The following is a 27,866-nucleotide window of genomic DNA, read 5'->3' on the forward strand; positions in this document are numbered from 1 at the left end:
GGCGATTGTGTTACTTAATGTTTAATGCTGTAATAAAGAGCACAGCAAGTTATGGTTAAGTACAGCCACACATGAGGATGAGTGGGAAACATTTTGCATGCAAAGGAATAGAAAACTTACCACAGCCTTGAATAAGATCAAATGAAAAAAAGAGCACATTGCTTCATTAATAAAACAATTAACGAGCATCATAATTCATATCGATTACAGACCCTAGCTTTACAGAAAACAGTAAATGATACTCTTTCCGACCATAATAAATACATCTGTTCTCCTTCTGCTTGCAAGTAAAACAGAAAATATAAATACTTTGTAGAATGATGAACATAAATGGACTGCACATGAATTTTCAATTTGTATTTTTTTCCCCAAACTACACTATAGAAAAGGAGAATATTGTGCATTAGAAGATTTTACAAACTCAACAGAACTGTTGATCACATGTTCTTGCTGGTATGATCAACCAATCATGAAAGCATGGCTGCCACAGACCCTCTCCAAAAAGGGGGTCAGATGTATTATTCACTTTTTAGGATATTAAAAAATATCTTTTAACATGGATTTTTGATAGCACGGTATTGTTTTAAATCAAAATCAACTTAATGCCAGCAGTTAACTCCATTTGCTGGGATATTACTTGCTATTAGAGTAATGGTTGGAAAACAAAGATAAAAAGATCTGGGAAAAAAGCAATGCATTTTACAGTAATCTTCCATGCACGCAAAGTGTACTCTCTGGCACTCTGAACCAAAATGTTTCCTTTCTTTACATGCGCATGCTAAATTATTACATTTGCTAAACAGCTATGTAGAGAATTATTTTACCATATAATAATTACTAGGCACTCTATAAATGCTGAAATAATGCCTCCTGTTCTGGCTTATAAAAATACTTGGGGTATATTTACCTGCCCATAAAAAGCAACACGATAGTATCGGCCAAATAAACGTTTTTCAGAATTCACAACTTCAGTCAGTTTTAGATATGATCGATGGATGTCATAGTACATCTCAGAAAGTCTCTAGAGTTAAACATGACAAATAAAACAAGTTGTGAAACTGGAAACTTGCAGTAATTCAAAATAGTTATGTATTATAAAATGTTAAGTAAAACTATTTAGTACTAGAAACTATGCACTAAATTCATCAACTAGAATTTTTCCAGGCTCTCAGAACATTTATGGGGCTGATGTAAAAATTACTCAAAGATATCTCGGTACATGAGCTCCCATAACCAAGCATGCCCCGGGGCGTGGGGGACTTGTTTAATCTCCAAAGATCCATATAGCAACATCTTCAGAAAATTCTTATGTTGATCCTATAAACTGTATTACAACCAGCAAAGAATCCAGTTTTCTCGAGTACTCTCTGTGCTACTAAATCAATCACATAATTATGTTAAGATATAACAAAAACGATGACATTCAAAATGTGCTTCTTTCCATCTTATATGTATGTACAGTATATATATATATATATGTTTCTATATGGAAACCCATGAAAAATCACAAAAATTATTTTTTTTAATTTTGGCCCAAATTAAATATTCTCTCCTCACGTGGAGGGGATCTCCCAGTCCAAACTGACTTCTGATTTCTGCACCAAGCTTCAACCAATTTTATAGATCCTTTTTTGCCTTTCTTTTTAGCCATTCTTTTTAGGACACTAAAACTCTTTATAAACAGTATCAGCCAGTTGTGCAGGCCACCAAACATATTATTTATTTGGCATTTTTATATACCGATATTCTTGTAACAAGTTACAAATCACCCCGGTTAGGTGATTTGTAACTTGTATTAATACAAGTTACAAATCACCTAATACAAGTTACAAGTTACATACAAGTTTCTATGTAATACAAGTTACAAATCACCTCAGTTAGGTGATTTGTAACTTGTATTACATATTATGATCACTATTAGCATGTATATATATAATTTTAAATCGGGTGCATAGATTGTAATTTCCTTAAGATTCTAGTCCGCAAATGGGAGCAGGGGAGCCTGCCTCCTAGAGAAAACCTTATCTCTGATTCTGTTGGTGTGATATTGATCCTATTTAGTGAAACAGTTATATAAATAATGTAATCATTGATTTGGTAGTTTGTATCAGTAAAATAATCTGATTAGGAAAGTAACTTTCAAACCGGCATTCTGTGCATATTTGTAAGCACACGTCAGTCCACGCTCAGTGATGCAGCTATTTTATAACATATGTGAGCATATGCGCGTATGTTATAAAATAGTCTGGCAGTGCACATGTACACCACATTTTTTTTTAAATTTTATTTTTATTGCATACACCAAATTTTAAAAGGGCCCAAAGCTTGGGCCTCACTTAGACATAGGCCTCAACCCGATAAAGAGGCCATGGCCTACACTAGAATCTTGGCCTAGGCCCTGGCCAGATGCTGGGGCCTAAGCTGAGACCTGAGCAAAGGCCCCGGCCCAGGCCCAGGCAATTTCCCGATATGCTCCCACATACTTTTCAAATCCGATGCTGTATCCTGGCTCGGTTCTGATGCCAGGATCTCAACTCAGACCCAGGCAAGACACCACAACCTGGCCTCTGGGCCAGGCCCAGCATCAGGCCTGGATCTGGGCTAAAGCTCAAGCATCAGCATCTGGGCTGGGTTGCAGTGTTGGGCCTGGCGTAGGCTGAAGCCCAGGCATAGGGTCCTGGTCTCCGGGCTGGGCATGGGGCCTGGTCTAGGCTTAGGTCCAGATGTCGGGTCCAGGCCTTCAAGTCTGGGCCTTGCATAGGGTGTAGGCCAAGGATGTGACCACCTACTGTGGCTTAGGCCTGCATAAGGCTGAGGCTTCAGTCAGGGCCTAGGCATTGGGACCAGCTGGCCCTGTCACCTCAGCCTTGCTTAGTCTTAGGGCAAGACAGGTCATCGCGACCTCGCCCTAGGTCCCTTGCAAGGTCCATCTGCGGATCCCTCACGGATCGGGTAAATGGGGGGCTGGGAAGGATCTTGGTCCCAGCATTTTTCTGGGTGGGAGGATTGGGGGGGGGGGGGCATGGGAGGTCCTGGGAAGCCCATTCCTTTTTTTTTTTTCCCTGTTTGAGCTTTTTTTCCAATATTTATTCCGTTTTTTTCAATTAAAAAAACAAAATAATCATTGCCCAAAATTAAATTTGTGGGAAAAAAGCTCCCCCCAAAATGAAACAAAATTTCCCTCCTTTTCCACCCCTATAATTTACCTCATTAATCAGCTAATTTTTCAGTTCCAAACATCATCTCATTGTTCTCCTGCTCTCTTTACTGCAGGTACATTTTTCACGTCTTTGAATTATTTGGAGTAAAAATGCACTTAACTGAAAGATCTCTGTAGACAGTAATTTCAGTTTTGGTGATGATTCACAGATATTAAAACACACATCACCACTGTCACAGAGATAACCCTTAGGTGATCTGGAATCAGTTCGTGTGAGTGGAAAAAGATATGAGCGTAGGGTCGTTTTGTGAGCACAGGAAATAGCCACGAAAAGATACAAGACACGTGCAAGAATTTACAAACCATGATTCTGGCACTAGGAGGTGGCCATCTTAGTCATCTTTCTTATGATTAATTCATAGTAAATTTGTTTGGTAAGTCTGATCCCTATTCTTAAATTTAGCCTGTGTTAACATCACCTTGACGTTTATCTTATCCAGAACAGATTTTTTTTCCTAGGTAAAGTCACTATCATACACTACACTATCATATCTGCTTAAAAGCTAGAAAATGAACATTTTTCTCAGTTTTCTGTGGTGCTGCTACACATGAAAATAAGGGTAAACATTTGGACTGCAGCTGAGAGAAACAGATGTGCTGACCCACCAGTGATTTTTCTGCTGGACAATCTTTGCATGCATTAATTTGCATTTGCATAGTGTGGCTAAACCTTTCCATCCACCTGTTTGAAACCAAAGCCACTCATGAAGAACTAAATGATCATGCATTGACTTAGCTATACAGAGAGAAATTTGTTCATATTGCATTTCACTTTTAAAAGAGGTCTACAGAAGAGTTTTTTTTTTTAACGATTATTACTATCAGTGAACATTGTGATCACTTCTGGGGCCGATGTCATAAGGTGCAGTGAAGCTGCCACAGGTTTGTGCGCACTTATACTCGCGTTTGCACACGTATTTTCTTGCGCAAAGTCCTATATGGGTATATAATAAGGGTTTTGTGCATAGGAAAAAAGCGTTTACAAGTGCGCTTACGGTCCTGGAGTTTTTCTGCGCAGGTGCATGCTAATGTCATGCAAATGAGGTGATTATCTATTCATGGGCAATGCAGGAAGCTGCACTAGCAGGGATATCAGGTTAGTGTGGGTTTTTTAATACAGGTTTTTAGCACCTGGGTCAGGGCAGAAAGTAACGTGAAAGCGCCGTTATGGAGACTGGTTTTTTGATGCTTTTGCAGGTCAGCCAAGTAGCGGACAGAACTGGTAGAGAGAAGGCAGCTTCTCAATGAGGCAGAATTGCAGATCTGCATTTCATGCTCTCACCAGCGGTCGGAGTCTGATCATGAAGAGGTTAGGTATTGCTCTACCCACCTTCAAATTAACTTCTGGACCACTAATTTATTCATTTTTTTGAAAAAGAAAGGCTTTCACCCTGAAAATCAGTCGCAGGTGTTTACACGCCGATGGGTGTCCAGGCAGGTTTCTCCACATTTTACGACATAGGGCCATTAGCACGTTACTGTGTGCATTTATTTATTTATTTTATTTAAAAACTTTTCTATACCGTCGTTTAGTAATGTACCATCACAACGGTTTACATTTAGGCACGAATAGGTTTGGTTTCTAGGTTATCCATAGTGTGCCAATATTTACGGTTACATAGATCAATAATATACTCTAAATGAGAAGTGGGAAGAGGTTACCATTTATATGATTGTCAGGATAATCATATATGTGTATACTGTTTTCATTTAATATTTAATTATGAGTAAAATAGAATAATTCTACTTTTTTATATATAGGTGACTTTCAGCTGGAAGTATTTGTTGTTGTTATTCAACGCTCTCACTGTGAAATTCTTTTTTGAAAAGCCAAGTTTTTAGGCTTTTCTTGAAGAGTTTTAATTCTTTCATTAGTCTTAGTTCAAGTGGTAGTGTGTTCCATAATAATGGTCCTGCCAAATATAGTGCTCTCTCTCTAACTTGGGTCAACTTTGCTGTTTTGACTGAGGGTATGGTCAGCAGTGCTTTATTGGCTGACCTGAGATTCCTTTGAGGGACATGTAATCATAGGGCAGTGTTTAGCCAGTCAGCATTTTCATCATTTATTAGTTTATGAATGCAGAGTGTTTTAAATTGCACTCTTTGTTCTATTGGGAGCCAATGTAAATCCGCAAGTGTTTGGGTGATATGATCTCTCCTGCCTTTCCCAGTAAGTATTCTGGCAGCTGAGTTCTGTAGTATTTGCTGTGTTCTGATTGTGGTATATGATAATCCTAGGAAAAGTGTGTTACAGTAGTCTGTGCTAGCAAATATTAGTGCTTGTAGTACTGTACGAAAGTGTTCTTGAGTTAACAGGGGTTTTAGTCTTCTAAGTACCATTAGTTTGGAATAGCCTTCTCTTACTTTTATTGATATGTGTTGCTTAAGGCTGAGCTCAGTGTCTATAATTACTCCTAGATTTCTAGCTTTATCAGTTAACTCTACTGTTTTATCATTTTTAATGATAGGATTCTGAATTTTTACAATGTTTTTTCGTTCGAGGTGTATGAATTCTGTTTTTTCTATGTTAATTACTAGTTCCATTTGGTTTAATAGTTGTTTTATTATGTCTAGGTACAACATTGCAAAGTTTAGAGTTTTCTCAATAGATTCCTCGACTGGTAGAATTAGTTGAATGTCGTCAGCATATATGTAGTGTATGATACCTAGTCCTGCCAGTAGGTGGCAGAGGGGGAGCATGTATATGTTAAATAGAGTCGCTGAGAGTGCTGAGCCCTGGGGGACTCCTGTTTTTAGGTCGATCTTGTCTGATATTATGGCGCGTATGTTTGGTGTGCATGGATTTTATGGGCATATACAATTAGCTTACACGGACATTATTACAACCCGCACTTTCGCCGGTTTTTGCTGTGCGCGCATGGGTCTTATTACATCAGCCCCTATGGGCTGATGTAATAAGATGCATGCGGTACTGCAATTGTGGCAACTTGCCAGTTAATGTTACTGCAGGCACAAAGTTGCTGCAGTGACTTCATTACATTTCCATACATGGAGCTGCAATTCTACAGTGACATTACTGCAGTTCTATTCATGGAGCTACATTTAGGCAGTGGGATCAGAAGTAGAGTTCCTATTATCATAGTATTAGTGAAACCAATTACAAGCATCCTGTTAAAAATCAAGGAATGGACCATATTTTTTAATAGATGGACGTCAATTTTCAAAGAATTAGGTGCCACACTTTGGGAGTCAGATTGCTAAACTGGCCCTTTTGAAAATTTACTAGAGTTGAGAGCCAAAACTTAAGTTCCTAGTTTAACTAGGTCCCTAAATTCAGGAGCCCAAAATATGAGTGGTGACAAGGGTGGCATTGTATGGAAAGGGGGGGGGGGGGGGAGGAAGTGTGGGAAAGGGAGCTAGGTATTTAGGACTGATTTTCAGCACTAGGCATCTAACTTATGATCCTAAATCGATGCAAATGAATAGCAGGGCCAGGATCCTAAAAAATGAGTGGTGGGGGGTAGGGGCAGAGAAACAATGTTAGGAGCGCAGAATTGATTTCAGCAATAGTACAGCTACTGTTGTATAGCACTCCTATAGCACTAGTTAACATACACAGTGCTGTACAAAAACATTTAAGAGCCAGTACCTGCTCTGTAGAGCTTACAGTCTAATTAAGAAAAACATACAGGGCAAAAGACACCTAACTTAGTACCTGATTCACTGAGGGTTTTCCCATAGACACAAAATGGGAGAAAAGCCTTAATGAATCTGACCCTCAGAATCCTAAATTTATGATAATGAATAGCAGGCCTAAGTTTAGACTTCTGGTTTAGGTTCTGAAATTTGGGTGAATTTTCAGCTCAGAAAAAATGTGCCTGTAAAGGAGTGCATGTTACACCCTCCTTAGAAGTCCAGAACCAGGCATCCAGCCTGCTCCGCCTTAAGACAGTCCACAAGGGAATACTGGAGAGAGGATTAAGAAGGCAGGTCCAAGAGGACAGAGAGCCCCAGAGGAGACTAGGAGAAAGCAGGAACTTTACTAAATGATTTCATTTTTTATTGTAATTAATAAAAATCTGCAAAAGGACAGCCAGAGTCCAGACTGAATCTTACGATCTAAAGACTGCTTACCATACCTGGGACCTCTCCGGATTTGGCCCGGAGACTCCGGAATTCTAAAAGAATTACCGGGTCTCCGGGCCAATACCGGAAATCTCCGGGTGCTGCAGCAAAACCAATCTGCTTGGACCCGGAAAGAAGAAAAGAACATCATTGTTCTTGCGCGGCTGAAAAAGGAGGAACTCGACAGTGATTTCTACCATCTCCGGACCTTTTTCACTCTTAACTTCGCATCCTCGTGACACCACCTGCTCCAGCACAGCCTGTTTCCTGTATTCAGCCACTTGCCCGCCCCATGCTGTTTGCCTTGGCCAATCGACATTGTGATTTCCTGCCCATGCATCAAACGAGGAGTAAGAAACAGGCAGCATCCACTTCTGCAGCACAGGAGGAGAAGGAAGGCGCTGCTGCTGCTCCAGGAGCCCAAGTTAGAGTCTGCTGTTGCTAGTGTGTTTTGAAAGGGGGGGGAGAGAGAATGAATGAGCATGTCTGTGAGAGTGAGTGAGTGTGTATTTGTGTAGGAAGAAGATATCTGAGAGGGTATGTAGGTGAGTAGGAGAGAGCTGAGTGCAAGTGAGCATGGGTGTGAAATTGAGTGGGCATGTGTGTATGGAAGAGGGAGAGACGTGAGTGTGTTGGTGGGAGAATGGCAGAAGTAAAGGTGTAAATGGACATGTGAGAATGTGAGAGAATGAGCAGTGAAATAAGTGTGAACATGTAAGAGTGTTATAAAAGCAAATTTGTGAGCATCCAGTCCCACTGTGCAGTTGCCCTCCCCCCCACCACTAATCCATGGTAATCTCAGGGTGATTGGAAGTCAAAGGTTCCTAGGTATGCTGCTTACGATGTCACACTGACTAACACAGGATTCTAAATTTAAGGGCCCAGTTTTTTTTTTAATATTGGTTCTTCCTGTTTCTAAAATTATAGACTCTTATAGTATGTGATTATACTATTTGGAGTTGAATTATTTTAACTATAACTGTAATAAAATAGATGAAGTGTAGGTAGATGAGAATACGCTGATTGGCTAAAGGTCTGCAGGTTATCTGAGCTGCTACCTTTCTGCTTACTGCACTGTTCAATATGGGCTGGATTTTAAAAAGGGTACGCGCGTAAATGGACCTGTGCGCACCGGGCCTATTATAAAAAGGTCTGGCGGCGCGCGTAAAGCCCCGGGACGCGTGTAAGTCCCGGGGCTTGCAAAAAGGGGTGGGGAGGGGCGGGGGCAGGTAGTGGGCAGGGCATGGGCAGTCCGGGGGCGGAGTGGGATCAGGCTCCAGGCACAGCGGCCATATTTGCCACTGTGCTGGGGAATGTGGGTTGGCAGTCGGCCGGCAGGCGCAAAAGTTAAAACAAAACATTTGGGGGTGGTTAGAGTAGGGCATGGGGGGGTGGGGAAGGTTAGAGGAAGGGGTGGGAAGGTCAGGTTAGGGGGGAGGGAACGGGGAAAGGCTGCGTGCACAATTGTGCACCCCCTTGCGCGCGCCGACCCCTGATTTTATAACTTGCACGCGCACAAGTTATAAAATTGGGTGTACATGTGCGCGTGCTGGGTAGTGCGCACACATGTACGCCCGCGTGCAACCTTTTAAAATCTACCCCTATGAGTATTCCATCAGTCCACTTTTCCCTATTATAAACTGGAAGTTTTTGGAATAGGTATATAACTTTTGTGAATTTCACTACTTGCATTTTGCTTATTAGAATACTTTATAGTGGTGTTTTTATTCCTTTGACTATTTTGAAAAAGTGATTATAGTGTTCATTTTCAGTAGTCTTCTTAGGGGAAAAAAAGCACCACAGCTGCCCTTTAATACTGAGAGATTTTTTTACTGTTCACAAATGGGTTTTCCTATGCCGGGCTCCAATGCTACGCTAATTGCAAATTCTGGTTCAATTGTAAGCAGTTGTAAGGCCTCTGTTCATTTTAATATATTGTAATCTGCCTTGAGACCAGCTTTGGGAATAGGAGGAATATCAAATCTTCATAAATAAATACAACTCTATCCTACAAGCATGGTAGGCTTTATTCTTTAAATAATGCAAATGAGTCTGAGTCTAGAAACTACAAACACTAGAATGCAACAGAACTTTACAATTTATAATTATCTATGCTGCACAATAACTTTAGTATATGCTGTCAAGCTCCTAGTTACTACTGTAATCTCTACTTTGTTTTGTTTTCTGTGATTTTATTACCGTTATGTATGTATCTTTCTGTATGCCGCCTTGGGCCTAGGAACAGGCGGCTTATATATTCCGAAATAAATAGTGAAAATAATAAACTGATCCTATGGAAATGAGACCAGAATACGATTACATTTTTCCATACAATCATCCCGTTCACATAGATGGTAAGGTTCATTCTGGTGCGCGTTTGCCAGCGTGAGCACACGGACGCGTCCATTTTACAACATGCGCGCGAATACGCGCTCACGTTATAAAATCGGCAGGACGCGGGTACATTTGCGCCCAATTTTATGTGGGCATGCGCGAATGCCGCCTCTAGCGTGTAAGTGGGGGGATTTTGTAAGATACATGTGTCGACGGCTCTTCCCGTTTCCCCAGTCCATTCCCAGTTCGCCCAGTTAAACGATAAGACTTCCTTAACCCCCCACCCCAGCTAACTAGCCTTTCTTTTACCCTAACTGCCCTGACCCTTGAAACCCTGCTCAGCAGCCTAGTTTGTTTTGTTTTTCTACTTACACCTCCTCCATAGCAGAAGTAAAGTTCTGCGGTAAGGGACCCTGGTGTGTGCTTGTGCGCATAAGTACTTACGCATGCATTTTTACTTAGGGATTCGAACCTCCCATGTCCCTGTAACATGTCAATGTTACTGTTAATATGTAAACCGAATTGATCAGTAACTCTGTTATTGGAAAGTCGGTATATAAAAATGCTAACTAAATAAATAAATAAATGTCCCGCTCAGACTCCATGCCCTGCCCATTTTTTTGTCTTTTGCATTTGTGCGCGTGCTGGAAGATACGAGCGTACGCGGCCACTTTTTAAAATCCGTGCGGCGCGCGCGGGCCGGAGACACGCGCGTATCTCCTGGCTTTGGTGCGTGCAGCCCTTTTAGAATCTACCAGTAATAGTTTTGCACCACAGAGGTAATTTAGATGTCTTCACTGAGTGACAGCAAATTTTAAGTCTTTCTCATTCTTTACCTTAAATACATTTGGAAATGTTCTTATCTTCTTAAGTTCAATTTTTTTCAAAACCAAACTTACTTTGAAATCTCTTTGTTTCTCAAACACTGCGATGACAGGCTTGTTAACATCTGCAATGAGCTCGTATCTGTCAGACTTCCACAAATAGTCCACGCACTGCTCTAGCTGTTCCACCAGGATATTCTGTAGTGTTACAAATCAAAAAACACAACTCTTACAAACCTTGCAAGGTACAGAAAATATGCACCATATTATCGTGATGCTAATTAAAAAGAGTTTGATTCTGATTTGAAAACGGTACCTAATGTGTAATGTGCATTATACAGGTCTGCAGCCTGCATGCATGTGAATGTATATTACAAGTACAGTCACACTTTTTTCATGACATGACATCCTGCAACAATTCAATCATAATGTCGATTTTTAAATAAATTCAGAGAGTTACGTTCAGCTAGCTCACATCAGCATCCTTCTCAAAAAGGTTTTCTAGCTGGAAAATAATGAATGAAACATGTATATAGGTCTGGTTTTGCTCTATAATGCCTTATACTCATTGGGTATTATTAAAAAATGTGTTTTTCCCATACTGTGCCAAAGGAAAAAAATCTTTATTGAATAAGGCCCCAATATATACTGTGTCTGTATCTATACATATGTATATCGGGAAGGTAACTTTTAAACAGCTGAGTGGGTGCACATGTGCGCGCGTTTGCCGGCTCGGGCTCATGGACGCAGCGATTATATAACATATGTGCGTATATACGCGCATGGTATAAAACAGGCTGAGCGCACGCAGATGTGCACACAATGTTAAGCGTGTGCGCAAATCCCGCTTCCACCACGTTAAGTGGGGGGGGATTTTAAAAGAGGCGGGCGCCCACGCCATTGCCAGTTTTACCAGTTCATTCCCAGTTCACCCAGGCAAGGGACAGGACTTCCCAAACCCCCCTAGTTTAACAGTCTCCCTTTCCCCCTGTTAGCCCTGACCCTTAAAACCCCGCTGACCAGCCTAGACATTTAATATTTTATCACTCCCACGCCATCCATAGCAGCGGTAAAGTTGCGTGGCAGGGGATCACCGGTGCGCGCCTGGGCACGTAAGTATTTAAGCGCACTTCTCGTGGTCTTCCCTCGACATGCCCATGCCCCGACCCTTTTTAAAAACGTTTGGATTGTGCCGTTCACAGGAGACATGCGAGTGCACGGGTGCTTTATAAAATCCGCTCGGCGTGCACCGACCCAACTTGTGCGCATGTCTCCCGGCTTTGGCGCGCGCGCAGGGCTTTTAAAATTCACCTAATAGTCTTCATCCTTCTCCAGCTACGAGACTCCAGCCCTCCCTATTTCCCCATCAAGCTTCAGGAGAAAGGGCCTGGCGCTCATGCGGTACATAAGCAACCAGCTCTCAATGACTGGAAAGATCCCAGTGAGAATGTGAGCCAAGTCAAAAGCAGGAAGGAGAACTGAGTGGTCTTATAGCTGGAAATACAGGTGCTGGGTGACAGGAACTCACATTTAATCTACGCCCTATCAAGACAGTTCAAAGGGGTATATAGTATATAGCTCTTTTTTTTTTTTTCTTCAAAACATTACCTCAGAAAGCAAAGAAAAAAGGATCGGGAAATTTAAAGGAATTACCTGTGTAAATGTAATATGCTATCATAGCAATTTTAAAAAGCAATTTAAGCATGTAAGGTGCACTTACATGAGTAAATCCTATGGACAATTCAATGGCATATATTGTAGCAATTTTCAAAAGCCCTCTTTATGGGTAAAGTGCATTTACAAATTTTATGCGTGCAAATGCTTTTAAAATCAGGACTTCTGGTTTCAGCATAATTACTTCACAGTATGACTCCTTCAGTATGGACTAGATACATGTGCTACTTTCCCTGACCTCATTGTATGGTGTGTCTTGCATTCCAGAATCTTCTTTCATGGCTCCTTCTTCTTTAATATTTGGTGTAATGCTCAGAAATGCTGGCCAGCCCAAGGAAAACAAGCCTTAAACACAATAACAGAAATCTTTAAGGCTTAATGGCTTGATTCACCTAAGCTAGGGCCTGATGTACTAAGCTTTTTTTCCTAGACATACAGAATGGAAGAAAAGCCTTAGTCAAACAGGTCTACAGTGACTTAGAAAAGATTCTGGCTGAAAAATATTCAGCAAGTTTTGCAAACAAAAATAATTGCACTGCATGTTAGAAAACAAGGCACAAAAGCTATGTATATCTCAGGAAAGCTAAGTAAACCCACATGATGTGGAGTTTTAAATCATCTCCCACTTGGAATATGCACCACTCAAATTATTCCTTTCAGAATATGTAGAGTCACTTTGCTCTCGTCATCAACATCTAGAATTGGGAAAAGAAACTGTCTGATCACGCTCTTGACAAGATAATCAGCTCAAACCATGAGCAACAAGTCAAAAATGCTTTTCCATATGTCAGTTACCACACTGCCTCGTCGAAACGTGCTCCAAGACACTTACATGCCCTAGTTCTGTAAGATTCAATTGGGAAAAAGCAAACCTTGAAATTTTGACAGTATGATTGCAGACCCCCCCCCCCCCAAACTATTGAATATTACAGAGTCTGTTCTACAGAGATTACAGAAGGCTCACATGTATGTCAAAATCAAAAAAAGTAAAAAGAAAATGTTCTCGCCTTCCCTCTGCACACGTCAAATCTGGGCAGTATGACGAAGCTTGGTTCTCTACTCTGCAACTCTTAGGATACCACCCCCTTGAGATCAGTACAATGAATAAAGTATCCAAAGGGGGCGGAATGGCATGAGAAGAGTTTAGGAATAGAGGGGCCGTATGGGAAGAATACTGCAGGCCTCCTCAAGCTCTCATCTCATTGACCTCAAATGCATTTGCATGAAGTAATATTTATAGGCATGTCTCCAGGCAATTATCAGAGCATCCATGTTGGCCTTCTTTCCCGTGTGTACTGAATATCTTTTACCAGCCTGGGATAAGTGTATAGGTACTATTTATTAGTTATCTACTGAACATCAGCTTGCTATCTGGTGTTTTCTTTTTAACACAATATTCACCCTCCACAGGACATAGGGCGGGTAATCTTATTACAACGTACATCATTTATGACCTGCCGAAATGCATAAGTTACACCAGTTTTCAAAGCAAACACCCACATTTGCTTTGAAACTTATCCGAAATAACATGCACAAACGAATCCTCACAAAGTTGCACCTGCACTTTGCAGCATGTAACTTGTGCAGGTTAATTTGGTGCATATCTTTTAAAGTCAAAAGTATGGGGTGAATTTTCAAAGACTTGTGTGCATACAAATTAGCATATGGAAGAGTAAGTAGCATCTACCCGTGCACATGCTATTTTAAAAACCTCAAACATACGTGCACATTTTTGCTTTCACATGCACATATACGCATTCTGGGAGGGGGGCAACATTAACGCATTATTTTAAAAGACACGCATGTAGATGTGCCAACTTATTTATATAATTTTGCACCTGCTAATTATCTTGTGTAAATGATATTAAATGTACTTATTGTGTACTATTTGCTGGGTGGGAGGTCTGGGTGAACTGGAGGGAGTTCAGGCTGAAGAATCAACAAAGTCTCCATAATCTGGAGAAGGGCTGGGCGAACTGATGGAGTAATGTTATTACCCGATCAGTTTGATATAAACTATACCACGCTATATTCCTGTTCCGTTCTATGTAACAAATTGTTCTATTGTAAACCGGGGTGAAGGCTAATTGCTAAACCTCAGTATAGAAAAGCCTCGAAATAAAAAAACAAATAATTGGTAAAACTGGTGATTTCACTTACGCACGCATGTTTTAAAATATACCAACTTACATGTTACAATCCTGATTTATGCAAGTAAGTTCTACTTGTTTTCAGAAGTAAAATATAAAAGGTAGATTTTAAAAGGGCTGTGTATGTGCCCATAAATGCGTGTATCTCACTGCACACAAAAATATGTGCTATTTTATAACCTATTGGCCCGATTTTAAATGGCCGGCGCACGTAAAACACGGGGGGTTACACGTGTGGCTGGGGCTTGCGCTCACTGCACGCATTTTAAAAGGAGCCTGGCCACATGCATAACCCTTGTTACACGCACAAGAGCTGGGCAGAAGAAAAAGGGCGGTCCAGGGGGGCGGGGTGGAGCTGGAGATGGCCGGTACAGCAGCCATTTGCCGCGCGCCGGCAGCCTGCCGGCGTAAGTTCTAAAACAAAGAAAAAAAAAGGTAGGGCCTTTTAAGGGGCTGGGGAGGACAGGGGAAGAGGGAGGGAGTATGGGCAGGGGGTTATGGAACTGGAGAAGGCCGCGATACGTCCCATGCAAAAATTGAATTTTTCAACCCCTCCCCCTTGTGCATGCCGCCCTCGATTTTAATAACATGTGTGCGCCTGCGTGCGCACGTTATAAAATTGTGTGTCCATGTGCGTTGTGCCGGGTAGCGCACACACGTGGACGCACACATGTATGTACCCCTATGTGTGTAGGTTACATGCATGCTCTTTGTGCATGCATGTTGTAGCTGCATACACATGTCTTATGTGTGGCACTTTGCGACAGTTCCCTGCTGGGCACAGGAGTTGGGTGAATGTTGGAGAGAGGGCCTCTTTAAAGGGCTCAATTTATATATGGACCGTTGTAAGGGGGCCCTTTCATTCAGGGTGAGTTTTCGGGAGGTGGGTTGGGGTTAGGGGGATGTTGTTACAGACACCTTCAGAGGCATCCATTGTAAAATTCACATCATTAAAGATTTTTTGACCTTATAAGTGATGAAAATTCTAATCAACTCCTTTTCATCACTTATAAGGTCTTAAATTCTTTACTGATGTCAATTTTACAATGAATAACTCTGAATGTGTCTGTAACAACACCCCCCACCCCCAACCCCAACCCACCTCCTGAAAACTCAACCCGAATCAAAGTGCCCCTTACAATGGGGCATAAAGACTGAGCCTTATAAAGAGTCTCTCTCTCATATCCTGGACTGCCCTGCCCCTTTATCTGGGTGCACACCCTTCTATTAATGCTCGATCCACTTACACACCTAAGTGCCCATTTTTGCACACTCAAAGCTTCTACAATCTACCTTTCTACATATACAGGTAAATTGCACATGGACCCGCTGATTTTATGCAGGTGCGCACAAAGGGGGGGGGGGGGGGGATTTTTTTAGACATGTGTGCCAACAGGACAGGGCCTTTCCCCAGTTCCCTCCCAGTTCGCTCCAATAAAGGAGCGGACTGGGAGGGAACTTTCTGAACCTCCTAAGTAACCATCCTCTCTTTTCTCCTCTCCTCTCCTCTCCTCCCTGACCCCTAACCCCCCCCCCCCAAGTACCGTCATTTAAAAAAAAATTGTAACTTACCTGCTCTTCCGAGCAGAAGTAAATTGTCCGTGCCGGCTGGCTGCAGGCGCGCGCTTCACCGGGAGAGACCTAATGGCGCTGTCCTTGCCTGCCCATGCCCTGCCCTGCCCAGCCCCTACCCTAGCCCACCCCTTTTCTGTTTGCCGGCCCTTCCGCACATGCTGGGACATATGCACGTGGCTGGACCGCGTGCGCACTGAGCGCATTTTCAGAGCGGCCCAGTCACATGCGTATCTCCCGGGATTGTCACACATCGGCTTTTAAAAAATCGGCCCCATTTTTTTTAAAAAATAGATAGGAAAAGTATGTGTTTTCAGTGCTTTGAAATACTTGCTTTTAATGCATTGCATGTACTCACACATAAGCATACATATGCGTGTATTTTGCAGGGTAAAGATATGCATGTTTTATAATACGTGGATATGTGATGTGCAGGGTTCATAAAATACTCTGTGTGGCCATCCATGTACTTGTGTTTATGCCATTAGCAGTTCTTTGAAAGTTATCCTCCCAGTGCATAAATCCCAAATTCACCCCCTGGAATACCTTTTTTTTTTTTTATCTCCAGAGTATTGCAAAGTCTGGTTATGTGCACACTTTTTGCACAATGTTATAAGGATCTAATTATGTGCATAAACCCAGATTTTATGCATGGAAATGGTATTAAAAATGACTCCCAAAGAATTTAGGTGAATTAATCTCTAACTGAATATGAATTAAAAAAAAAAATCACAAGTATTTGAGAGAGGACCATTTGCATGGTATGCTTACATTCTTAAAACCAATTACTACTAAAATGATGATTACTGGCATTTAATTTCTATAGTGCCCAATCCAGTACAATTTTACCTATTATTAGGAAGTACATTAAAAAAAAAGTAAGGGGCCGATTTTAAATTTGCGCTCGCAGGGTACATTTGTGCGCGCTACCTGGCGCTCACAAATGTACACCCGATTTTATAACAACATGTGCGCGCTGCTGCATGCGCATGTTATAAAATCCGGGGTCAGCGAGCGCAAGGGGGTGCACAGTTGTGCACCTTGCGTGCGCCGAGCCCTAGGGGAGGCCCGATGGCTTTCCCCATTCCCTCCAAGGCCGCTCCGAATTCGGAGCGGCCTTGGAGGGAACTTTTTTTTTGGTTCCCCCCCACCTTTCCCTCCCTTCCCCTATCTAACCCACCCCCCAGCCCTACCTAAATCCCCCTACCTTGTTTCGTAGAGTTACGCGCGCCGACTCGCTGCTGGTGCATAAGGCACCGACACAGGCCGCTGTGTCAGGGCACTCGGCCATGCCCCGGACCGCCCCTGGACCGCCGCCATGCCCTGGACACGCCCCCGGACCGCGGCCCCTGCCCATGGCCCTGCCCCGGACCGCCCATTTTTCGAAGTCCCCGGACATACGCGTGTCCCGGGGTTTGTGCCGAGCCTATGCAAAATAGGCTCGGAGTGTGCAGGAGTAGGTTTTCGGGGGTTACGCGCGTAACCCTTTTAAAATCTACCCCTAAGTCTGTCTTGGTTTTTCTAACATCTATCCCATGGAATTCTGGGAAATCTAGGCCAAGATGTCCAGATGGCCGGGAGATCATATGCAGACAAGACCATTTTATGGTCCTGGAGACTCAGGGGCGGATTTTCAGAGCCCTGCTCGCGTAAATCCGCCCAAAACCGGGCGGATTTACGCGAGCAGGGCCCTGCGCGCCGGGAAGCCTATTTTACATAGGCCTCCCGGCGCGCGCAGAGCCCCGGGACTCGCGTACGTCCCGGGGTTCTCGGAGGGGGGCGTGTCGGGGGGCGGGGGCCGGAGCGCGCGGCGTTGCGGGGGCGTGTCGGCAGCGTTTTGGGGCGGGTACGGGGCGTGGCTACGGCCCGGGGGCGTGGCCACGCCCTCCGTACCCGCCCCCAGGTCGCGGCCCGGCGCGCAGCAGGCCCGCTGGCGCGCGGGGATTTACGTCTCCCTCCGGGAGGCGTAAATCCCCCGACAAAGGTAAGGGGGGGGTGTAGACAGGGCCGGGTGGGTGGGTTAGGTAGGGGAAGGGAGGGTAAGGTGAGGGGAGGGCAAAGGAAAGTTCCCTCCAAGGCCGCTCCGATTTCGGAGCGGCCTCGGAGGGAACGGGGGGAGGCAGCGCGGCTCGGCGCGCGCAGGCTATACAAAATCGATAGCCTTGCGCGCGCCGATCCAGGATTTTAGTGGATACGCGCGGCTCCGCGCGTATCTACTAAAATCCAGCGTACTTTTGCTTGAGTCTGATGCGCAAGCAAAAGTAGGCTGATCGCGCTTCTTTTAAAATCTACCCCTCAATGTCTAGTGATCTTACTATGAAATGGCTTCTGAATTTGCTCAGAACTTTGCACCAATAAGAACTAAATCTCATGTAAAACCAGTTTTACAGATTATATCCTTTGCTGTTAACAATGAATCAAATGTTTCTTTTACTTTGCTATGAACTGAGCAATACTGTCAAATAAGCAGATCGTATAAAAAAGACAATTTCAGCACAATAAACGCCATGCCTAGATATGTATAATAAGTATTCATGAACAGTACCAGGCATGATTCTTTTAGCTGAGCCCTAAGAAAAATACCTTTGTGATATATCAATATAAGCAAGATAAAATATACTTCTCTACAACCTGATCTGTGGCTCAGGAACATGCAATGTTAAATCACTCACTTCCTCCAGTGTGAGTTGTTAGTAACAGGTTATTATCACGTGCTTGTGCATCTTCCAGAAGCATGCTTGAGGTGTGAATCTGTTCTGCTTTCCAGTAACCTACAGCAGTGCAACATAGCATTAGAATACTGCTCTGTACCTTGTACATGTTAATACATGCAAATTAGATGATGGGACATGCAACCACTTTTTGGTAGCAAGGAGCCATAAATTCAACTAAAGCATCCTGATATCACTGCCTAAGATGCACTTAGGGAGGGTAATCTTCTAACAACCCATGTAAATTATGGGCTGCCAAAGCACATAAGTTAGGTCAATTTCCAAAGCAGAGGTTTGCTTTGGATATTAGTCCTAAGAACACACACAAACCAACCCACAGAAAGTTTCACCTGCTGTTTGCAGGGTGTAACTTGTGTGGCTTAATTTATGCACAAACTAAAAGCATGCGTGTAAATCCCAACCCTGCCTCCCCTGGAACTTCTCTTTTTGTGTGCACGTAAAAGTACACATGCATAAAACCTTTAGGCGCACAATCCTCAGGCCGTTTTAGAACTAGCCATTTACGTATGTAAACCCGTGTTTTATGCTTTGAGAACTGCGGCCATAGTGCCATATCACGCTGGAATCTGAAATGCTTGGAGAAGAATACGAAAGATTAAATGAAAACAGTGAAACCAGCGAGCAGACCATTGGCTACATGGCCTTAGAAAGGAAGATAGTGCCTTCTGAGTATCTTGTCTTACCTTTTCTTTTCAGGTACTCTGCAATGAGAGCAGCTATATGGATATAGCACATAGCAGCCTGTAACAGGACAGAAAGATGAAATATCACATTCAGTTTCTCCTCCGCCAGTGTACATGCAGGTAGGGGCTGCTGGCTAGACTTAAGTCTGCTGTCCTTGAGATTAACCGGGCTTGTCGATAAACAACATGCAAATCAATGCATGTCAGCGCATTACACTTGTTAGGAAATTTGGCCCTGAGCTAATACCTCTGACCTGATCATGCTCCTAGGACTGCCCAAAATGTATTTAGCCGCTCGGTGGCGGAATATTCTCAAAACGGCAGATCTTATCAATCTAACTCCTTAGCCAGCTAGATCATTTTGAATATCGGCCCTTAGCTAGTACAAATAAAAAAACAAAACGAAAGAGCTTTAAAGCCAATTTCTGAAAAAGTGGAAAAAAGGACTGAATTTGCCCATTAAAACAGAGAAAGGAAATATCCAACTTGATTAATAAAAGGTAACATTTCTGCCAAAACCAATGTTTACCCATCTATATATTTATTTTGAATAGTACATCATTATTTCCAGCACGTTTTAGCTCCTAATAACTGAAAACATCTGTTCTATGAAAAATGGTAACATATTAGCTCCCCAGTGCTGTGCTTATGCCCTCCCTTATTTGAATGCTACATGCTGTGCTTTAAAAGTTAGTGTTGGGAGGAGGTTTCTCTTGTATTGGTACAGTAGGCTGATCAAACTGGCCAAGACTGTCATTTTTTGAAATGCTATTAATCCTCATGCAGCACTGTACTGACGAGTATATGTTGGAGTTTATACAATGGCAAAGCAAATAAGAAGTGCAAACACATGCACCCAGGAAATCCGTAAGTCAGAAAAATGCGTGTAAATACAGAATAAACTAAAAAGTTGTCAAATCATCATACAAGTTTTTTTTCCAGAGCTTCAAGAAATGCAGCTTTTAAAGCAGTTCATATGAACTGCTTGCCCGTCTTGTCCCTCCCGTTGCAGGACAGTGTCAGGGGACTCACCATCTATTTATCTACATGCGTTTTTCTGGCTTTTGGAGTTTATACAATGACCACAGTGGTGATTATTTCAGATTTTATTGTGAATATGCAATACCTGTTTTTTTTCATTGCATGTTTCACTACTCTCAGGGGTCATCCCATCTCCCACCCAAAGGCTATGCCTAGCTCAGATATGTTATCAGTTGAGGTTTCTATTGTTCTTTTTCTGTTACCTCTGATAAATCACCGTTCCTGGCATGAATCTTTGCCATGCTTTCAAGCCATGTCCTTCGCAGTTCAGGCGTGCTGGCATAAGAGTTTGCTAAACTATACTGGAGGTCCACGAGCATCTCTGGATCCTTCTCATGTTCCTTCATCTGAGCTGTGGCCATCAAAACAGTTCTGATCCGTTTTGTTAGATCCTTCACCTCGGCTGGGAAGTGATTGTTCTTTGGAAAAGGTAACAACACATGAGTTCTATTTTCAGTTGTTCATGTTATATTATTCATACCACGTCAGACTGCATTTTTTTTAAATAAGTATTTTGAATTGTTAACTTTTAAGTTCAGAATATTTCCCAACTAGAATCCTTTTTTTTTTTTTTTTTCAGTTCTTGGAGCAAGACTCAACACTAAGTTAACTGAAAACTGTAACAGTAAAACGACTTGAGGAGAAATTTTCAAAAAATTGCTGATGGCCAAGATAGCTGATCAGTTCCAGATGGCTATGGTTAGGGGGCTTTTCATGCACAACTCTGCTGAAGCACTAGTGGATGATGCCATTCAACCCTGAGCAGTGCTGCTGGCAGGAGAGCTCCTGTGCTCCAGAATCATAAGTGCAGATTCTGGGGGGGAGGTTTGGAGGTGGGGGAGGAAGGTACGAGTGGGGTTTGGAAAGATCAGGGCGCTTTTTGGGCTGAATGGGAGACCATCTGCTGCTAGAGAATCGGGTTTTGCCAGAGCGGGACTTCAGGGCTGGGGGGATCTCTAGTGGGTTGGATTTTGAAAAATCAGTGCTTTGTGTCTGGGAGGCAAGTTTACTGCCTGCCAGGGGGAGGAAGGACAAGAGCAGACTTTGCAAGATCAAGTGAATTGATGGCTGTTGGGGGAGCTTCTCTTTGCAAGATAGTGGCTTTGGGGATGAGAGTGGGGCTTGGTAGCAGCTACTTGGCTCCACTTCTTGGCAGACTGGTGCTGGGTACACAGGCATAGCTTGGCTGGATTTACATCTGCTACTGCAATGCCAGTTTCCTAATTTTCCCTCCCCCCGACCTAATCCTGTCCTGGGACCATCCAGAATCTGAGCATTTAAATTCAGTTAAATGGCCAACCTCACACCCCATTTTCTCTGCAGCTGGTGTGAGAATACACTTTGTCTACCTCAGCATGGTGCTGCCAACTCAGGGCTCCTCTTGGCTCTCAGTAAGTCTGAACCGCACATTACCCATACTCTCGTGATGTCCTTATGACCATCATCGAGAGGCATGAGAGCATAGGCACCATTCAGCTCACGGTGACTGAGTGAGCCACTACCAATATGGCTACAGGAACAGTGCACCACAGAGGGTCAGAGATCCCAGCTCACCCTGCCCTTCTTTTAAGACCTGAGAGATGAATTGACAACTCTGTAAATGCTAGTACAGACCCACTGCAATCAGTAGTGGTGGCAGCTCACTTTAAATCTAGGAGGCTGCAGAAATAGCTTGTTTTCAACTCATTTGCCAATGTAGTCCCAAAGCATTGTTTGTGAAGTTCAGTGAAGTATACCATGTGGTAAAGCCTTGCATATTGTTAGAACATCAAAAGTCTGGGGAAAGTTTATTCCCAGCTGTCTAATATTTTTGTTTACTAAGTTTCATAATAAAATAAATAAATAAATAATAAAATTTCGGAGGGTGAGAGGAGAAGGAGGACATACTTTGTTTCCTGGACTCGCTTGCTGTTATCCCGGGGGTGAGCTGTTTAACTTGCCCCGACGGTTTGCGAGACCTGCAGCCAGCGACTGACGCCGCCGGAGGGGCGTGGCCGAACTCGGACCCGGAAGTGAGCCTGTATAAATTGAATCGCTCCCTCTCGCTCCTTGAGGGTGAGAGGAGAAGGAGGACATACTTTGTTTCCTGGACTCGCTTGCTGTTATCCCGGGGGTGAGCTGTTTAACTTGCCCCGACGGTTTGCGAGACCTGCAGCCAGCGACTGACGCCGCCGGAGGGGCGTGGCCGAACTCGGACCCGGAAGTGAGCCTGTATAAATTGAATCGCTCCCTCTCGCTCCTTGAGCGTGAGAGGAGAAGGAGGACATACTTTGTTTCCTGGACTCGCTTGCTGTTATCCCGGGGGTGAGCTGTTTAACTTGCCCCGATGGTTTGCGAGACCTACAGCCAGCGACTGACGCCGCCGGAGGGGCGTGGCCGAACTCGGACCCGGAAGTGAGCCTGTATAAATTTGAATTGCTCCCTCTCGCTCCTTGAGGGTGAGAGGAGAAGGAGGACATACTTTGTTTCCTGGACTCGCTTGCTGTTATCCCGGGGGTGAGCTGTTTAACTTGCCCCGACGGTTTGCGAGACCTGCAGCCAGCAACTGACGCCGCCGGAGGGGCGTGGCCGAACTCGGACCCGGAAGTGAGCCTGTATAAATTGAATCGCTCCCTCTCGCTCCTTGAGGGTGAGAGGAGAAGGAGGACATACTTTGTTTCCTGGACTCGCTTGCTGTTATCCCGGGGGTGAGCTGTTTAACTTGCCCCGACGGTTTGCGAGACCTGCAGCCAGCGACTGACGCCGCCGGAGGGGCGTGGCCAAACCCGGAAGTTAGTTTGATTTCCTTGATTATAAATTTGCACTATAGCGGTGCGCAGCTGCCGCCGGCGCGCTGAAGCCCCGCGCGCTAAAGGGGCGCGCGTCTTCGGGCTTTGCCGGGCTTCGCCGGGAGTAGCCGGAAGTAGCAGAATATATACGAGGACTGTAACGTAAGTGTATCTATAATATTATATTAACCCTTTTAAGTTTTCCTCAACTTCAAATCTCACCCTCCATCAAGTGACCACAGCGAACAGTTTGCTTTTCACATCAGATACTATCCTGCCCGGGACATTTATTTTCCTACTGAAAAAATTTTGTTTATTGATGAAATGCCACACACTAAGAGGAAGGCAAAAATAAAGCCTCCAATTGGTGTGATGACGGCAGACTCAGGCCAGAGATCAGTCTCTGAGTGGATGACCCAAAACTCCCCAGATGTGCAGACCATTGAAGGAGTATTATCAGAGCGGGATATGCTCCCTCCGGTCGAGGAAACATCTTTAAGCCCTGGGGCACCCGAACACCACCTCCACCTGGGACAGTGGGAGTAAAATCCCCAGAAAACCCAGGAAGTAATCAGGAAGGAACAATTCTGAAAACCACTGCTCTGGACAATATATTATGCCAGGAAGAAAATGTAGATGTGATAGTAAATTTAGATCAAGGGATAAAACAGAAAAGTATCTCAAGTAAATTACTTCCCCCCCCAAAGAGTTGTAGTACCCCTAAAATAGAGAAATATGAAAAGAACAACCCTCATAAAAATGTTGAAGCTGTTATTAATTCTGATATAATGATTTCTAAGCCAGCTAATGTTACATTGGATAATGTTTGGAGTTTTTTGGTCAAGATGGATGCATCAATAAATAAATTAACTGAAATGGTTATGAAGAATACAAATATCTCAGTTCAAAATTCAGAAAAATTGGTAGAACAAGAAAAAGATATGAAAGAATTAGATAAAAGAATATCCCAAGTAGAAAAAATTCAAAATCACCAGATTTTAGTTGAAACGGAAGTGTTTAAGAGGATGGAAGGATTAGAAAATTCCATCAAATCGTTGAATCTTAGAATTAACAATTTTCCTATTATTAGGAAATTGAATCCAACAGAGTTGTTTAGAAACTATTTGATGCAAATCCTTGAGATCCCTGAAAAATGTCTCCCGATAATTGTTAGAGCTTTTTACTTGGGTAAAAAGAAAAAGAATGTAGAACAAGAACAATTAATAGATGATAAAGAGAAAATTGATGCATCCTTGGACCCAAAAATTGACAAGGAATGTTCCTTGGATATTTCAGATTTGATACAAAAATCACAAGAAGAACTTGAGGTAACATCAAGAGGTACTTTATTAGTTCAATGTGCTTTCATAACAGATAAAGATACGATAATGAAGTTTTTCTTTCGCAATCGCCAAAAAACGTTCTATGGTCAGAAGATCTGGATATTTCCAGACTGTGCAAGAACTACACAATTGCGAAGAAAAAAATTCTTATTATTAAGAAAAGATTTATTGGGAAGGGGTGGATCTTTTATATTGAGATATCCTTGTCGATGTCTAGTAAAACTGGAAGGGAAGAACTATATGTTTACAGAGCCAGAGGATCTCAGAAGCCTTCTTGGTAATTAGTTCACGGGTTTATTGTAAAAGGAAGGTCATCAAATAATGCAAACATTCCTTAGAAAATGTTTTCTTTACTTTTTTTTTTTTTTAAGTATAAGCTCCGCTATAATAAACGCTGATTTGTCACTATGATTTACCTTAATAGATGTTGAACAAAGGCATTATCTATATAAGTTAACTTAAGGATTTATTTAGATGTATGTTTTCAAGATCTTGTCCTTTGTTTGTATTTTCAAGTACAATTTTATTTATTGTATTAATGTTTGAAAACAATAAATAAAGAATTAAAAAAAAATAATAAAATTTCAAGTAGATTTTTTTTTTTACAAATGTCATTTGGAAAATACAGAAAGATTAGAAAGTGAAAATTGTTTACACAATATTTAGGATGCTGTTCACCTTCATCTGCTTGTCTCCGTTTGCAAAATTATTGATAATTGCAAGCGAATGTTGAAAGCGAGAGCCTCCAATTCCAGCGTCTGCTATCAGCTGACTGACTGCTTTGATGAGCTGCAGTGTCAAAAAGATAACAATGAACTAGTTAGAATGATGTTAAGGAAGGCATATAAAATATTACACTATTGTCCCTGCAAGAAGTTTCTAGTCATGATACAAAATACATGTTATGAAATGCTTAGCATCTACCGGCATTCTTTCAAAAATGTATGGCAGGGGTATTCACAGTACCCGATGTACATTAACATTTTTTATTCTGTTATCATTTTTCATAATTCACTACATGTTATGGAATACAACAGCAACAAATCTATGCAGATAATTAAGTTATGTGCCATCTTGCTTAAATTAAGATCTTATTATGCAATCCAGCTGATAGAGATTTTGTTGGTGAGTGATGCTGTTTATGAGAAAAAGTATACAGGGAGAGCGGAGTAAAGAGCACACACATTTAGGTAAACAACAGCAAAATACTGGGATAACGCTTTCCATGTGCAAGTTGGTTCTACAGAATCCTCCAAGATGTCGGGTCTAGGCGTATAAATCTTTTGACCCCCTGTTGCTAACTGCACATACACCTCGAAAAGTCATAAGTTTACAGCATTAGAGACCTTCGGGTCCGACTCCTGAATTTGTTTGTCTTTCTCTGCGATGGTCCCGGGGGACAAACCCATCCTCTTCATGCTTTATTAAACATGCAAGAGAGTCCGCTCGGGATTCCTTTGTTCTGAAGCTTCGTTCTACTGCCGCATAACCACGGTTTTGCCGCGACTTAAGCTGCAGGTTCATGCTTACTAAGAATTTTTGGGATTGGTCCCCCTGACGCAGCCTGACGCGAAACACGGCTGTGTCTGGGCTCTTTGTGATTACTCATTTTTACTCTGTGATTAAACCTTTGTGCACAATTGCTGTGTGCAAATGTTGAATTAAAATACTAGTGTTTTGGTTAGAGTGGTATTGTCCCGTTTCATTGATTGCCGCACATTATTTTGCTGTTGTTATGAGAAAAAGTATACATCACAGTAATGCAAACACTTAAAGGTGAATTTTCAGAGATCGCATGCATAAGACATAGCACTTATGGGCCTGATTTAAAAAAGCATTTACACTCGTAAAATTGGGTTTTACACGTGTTAATGCACTTCATCTTTGTAAGTGGGCTTTGGAAAATTGCTACAATATATGCTATTGAATTGTCCATAGGATATTCATGAGTAAGTGCACTTTATATGCATAAATGGCTTTTTAAAATTGCTCTGACAGCATGTTACATTGATACATGTTACTCTTTTTAAAATTACTCCAATATGTATAAAATAGCATATTGTATATGCGAGGATGTGCTATTTTAGAAACCTCAACATACATTGTAAATCTGTAAAAAAATGAAGCAGGTGAGGGGCTTTTTGGGGAGCAATTTATGCATGTATATGTGATACCTTACCCGCGTATATTTACTCCTGTTCAATATCTGAAGTAAGTGATTGTAAACTTCTTCAAAGTGAAAATATGATTGGGTGGAGGTCTGGGTGAAATGGAGGGATTTCAGACTGAAAAGCCAGGAGGGTCTTCACGAGCTATAGATGGACTAGGTGAACTGGCAGACTAATTGGTAAAACTGATTATTTCATTGCCACATGCATGTTAGAAAATCCCTGGACTTGGGTGTGTAAAAGCCGACTTACATGGGATGGAAGGTTAACTGTAAAACCAGCGCACGTGTGCCCATATACACAGCTATACGGGCACATGTGCATGTATTTTATATTGTGTGCACAAATGTATGCACATTGGGGCAGATTTTCAGAGGGTTTACGTGAGTGGGGGGGGGGGTTACGCACACCGGGCCTATTTTAAAAAGGCCCGGCGACGTGCATAAAGCCCTGGGCCGCATGTATGTCCCGGGGCTTGCAAAAAGGGGTGGGAAGGGGGTGGGGCGTGGGTAGTCCGGGGCGGGGTGGAGGCAGGGTCAGGCTCCCGGCACAGCGGCCATATTTGAGCTGTGCTGGGGATCGCGTGCCGGCAGTCAGCTGGCACGCGCAACTTGCGCGCAAAAGTTAAGACAAAGGTCGGGGGAGGGGTAGAGTAGGACTAGGGGAGGAAGAAGGGGGAAGGTTAGGTTATAGGGGAGGGAACAGGGGAAGGCAGTGCAGCTCGGCGCGTGCAAGGTGCACAATTGTGCACCCCCTTGTGCGCACCGACTCCTGATTTTATAACTTGCGCGTGCTACTTAGCCGGATAAGTTTGAAAAAGTGCTACTTAGATGGATAAGTCTTAAAACACTACTTATCTGGTTACGTCAGATAGCCAGATGAGTCTAAAAGCGCTTCATATCTGGCTTTGCCACTACTTAGCAGAATAAATTGGAACTGATCTGGATAAGTGCCTCTACTTATTCAGATACATCTGAACGTCTGCAATGTGCGTTTCTTCATACACGCACATGTTTGCTCACATATGTGTGTGTATTTTATAACCTGCACATATCATATACTGTACGTGCAGGTTATAAAATACCATCGTAACTTTGTGCATGCCCATATAGATGTGTATATGAGCGCGTGTGCACAACTTTTAACTTATCCTCTTAGAATTTAACTCATACCTTTCATGTACTATATGTAGGCCACATATTTACACTTCACAGAAAGCACTATGAGCATCAGTGAGAAGTTTAATATTGCTGTTGTATTCCAATGAGTTT

The 27,866-nt window shown here is 42.7% G+C and overlaps 1 protein-coding gene across 6 annotated transcripts in view; it reads right to left on the reverse strand.

The window, feature by feature from the left end:
- The window catches only part of DOCK10 (dedicator of cytokinesis 10), a 401,455-nt gene that overhangs the window by 34,670 nt on the left and 338,919 nt on the right, over nucleotides 1-27,866 (reverse strand). For 4 of the 6 annotated variants that reach the window (XM_029615672.1, XM_029615673.1, XM_029615671.1 and 1 more), the window contains exons 44-50: nucleotides 25,106-25,216; nucleotides 20,520-20,735; nucleotides 19,276-19,333; nucleotides 18,533-18,631; nucleotides 12,377-12,483; nucleotides 10,540-10,662; nucleotides 908-1,021 (exon numbers count right to left, since the gene is read on the reverse strand). In XM_029615672.1, the coding sequence (XP_029471532.1) occupies nucleotides 908-1,021; nucleotides 10,540-10,662; nucleotides 12,377-12,483; nucleotides 18,533-18,631; nucleotides 19,276-19,333; nucleotides 20,520-20,735; nucleotides 25,106-25,216 (828 nt within the window). Of the gene's footprint in view, nucleotides 1-907; nucleotides 1,022-10,539; nucleotides 10,663-12,376; nucleotides 12,484-18,532; nucleotides 18,632-19,275; nucleotides 19,334-20,519; nucleotides 20,736-25,105; nucleotides 25,217-27,866 lie in introns of those variants that run through there. The other 2 variants (XM_029615675.1, XR_003858608.1) reach the window with 2 other exon arrangements.

This window comes from Rhinatrema bivittatum, chromosome 9 (assembly GCF_901001135.1).
Source record: "Rhinatrema bivittatum chromosome 9, aRhiBiv1.1, whole genome shotgun sequence".
Taxonomy (NCBI): domain Eukaryota; kingdom Metazoa; phylum Chordata; class Amphibia; order Gymnophiona; family Rhinatrematidae; genus Rhinatrema; species Rhinatrema bivittatum.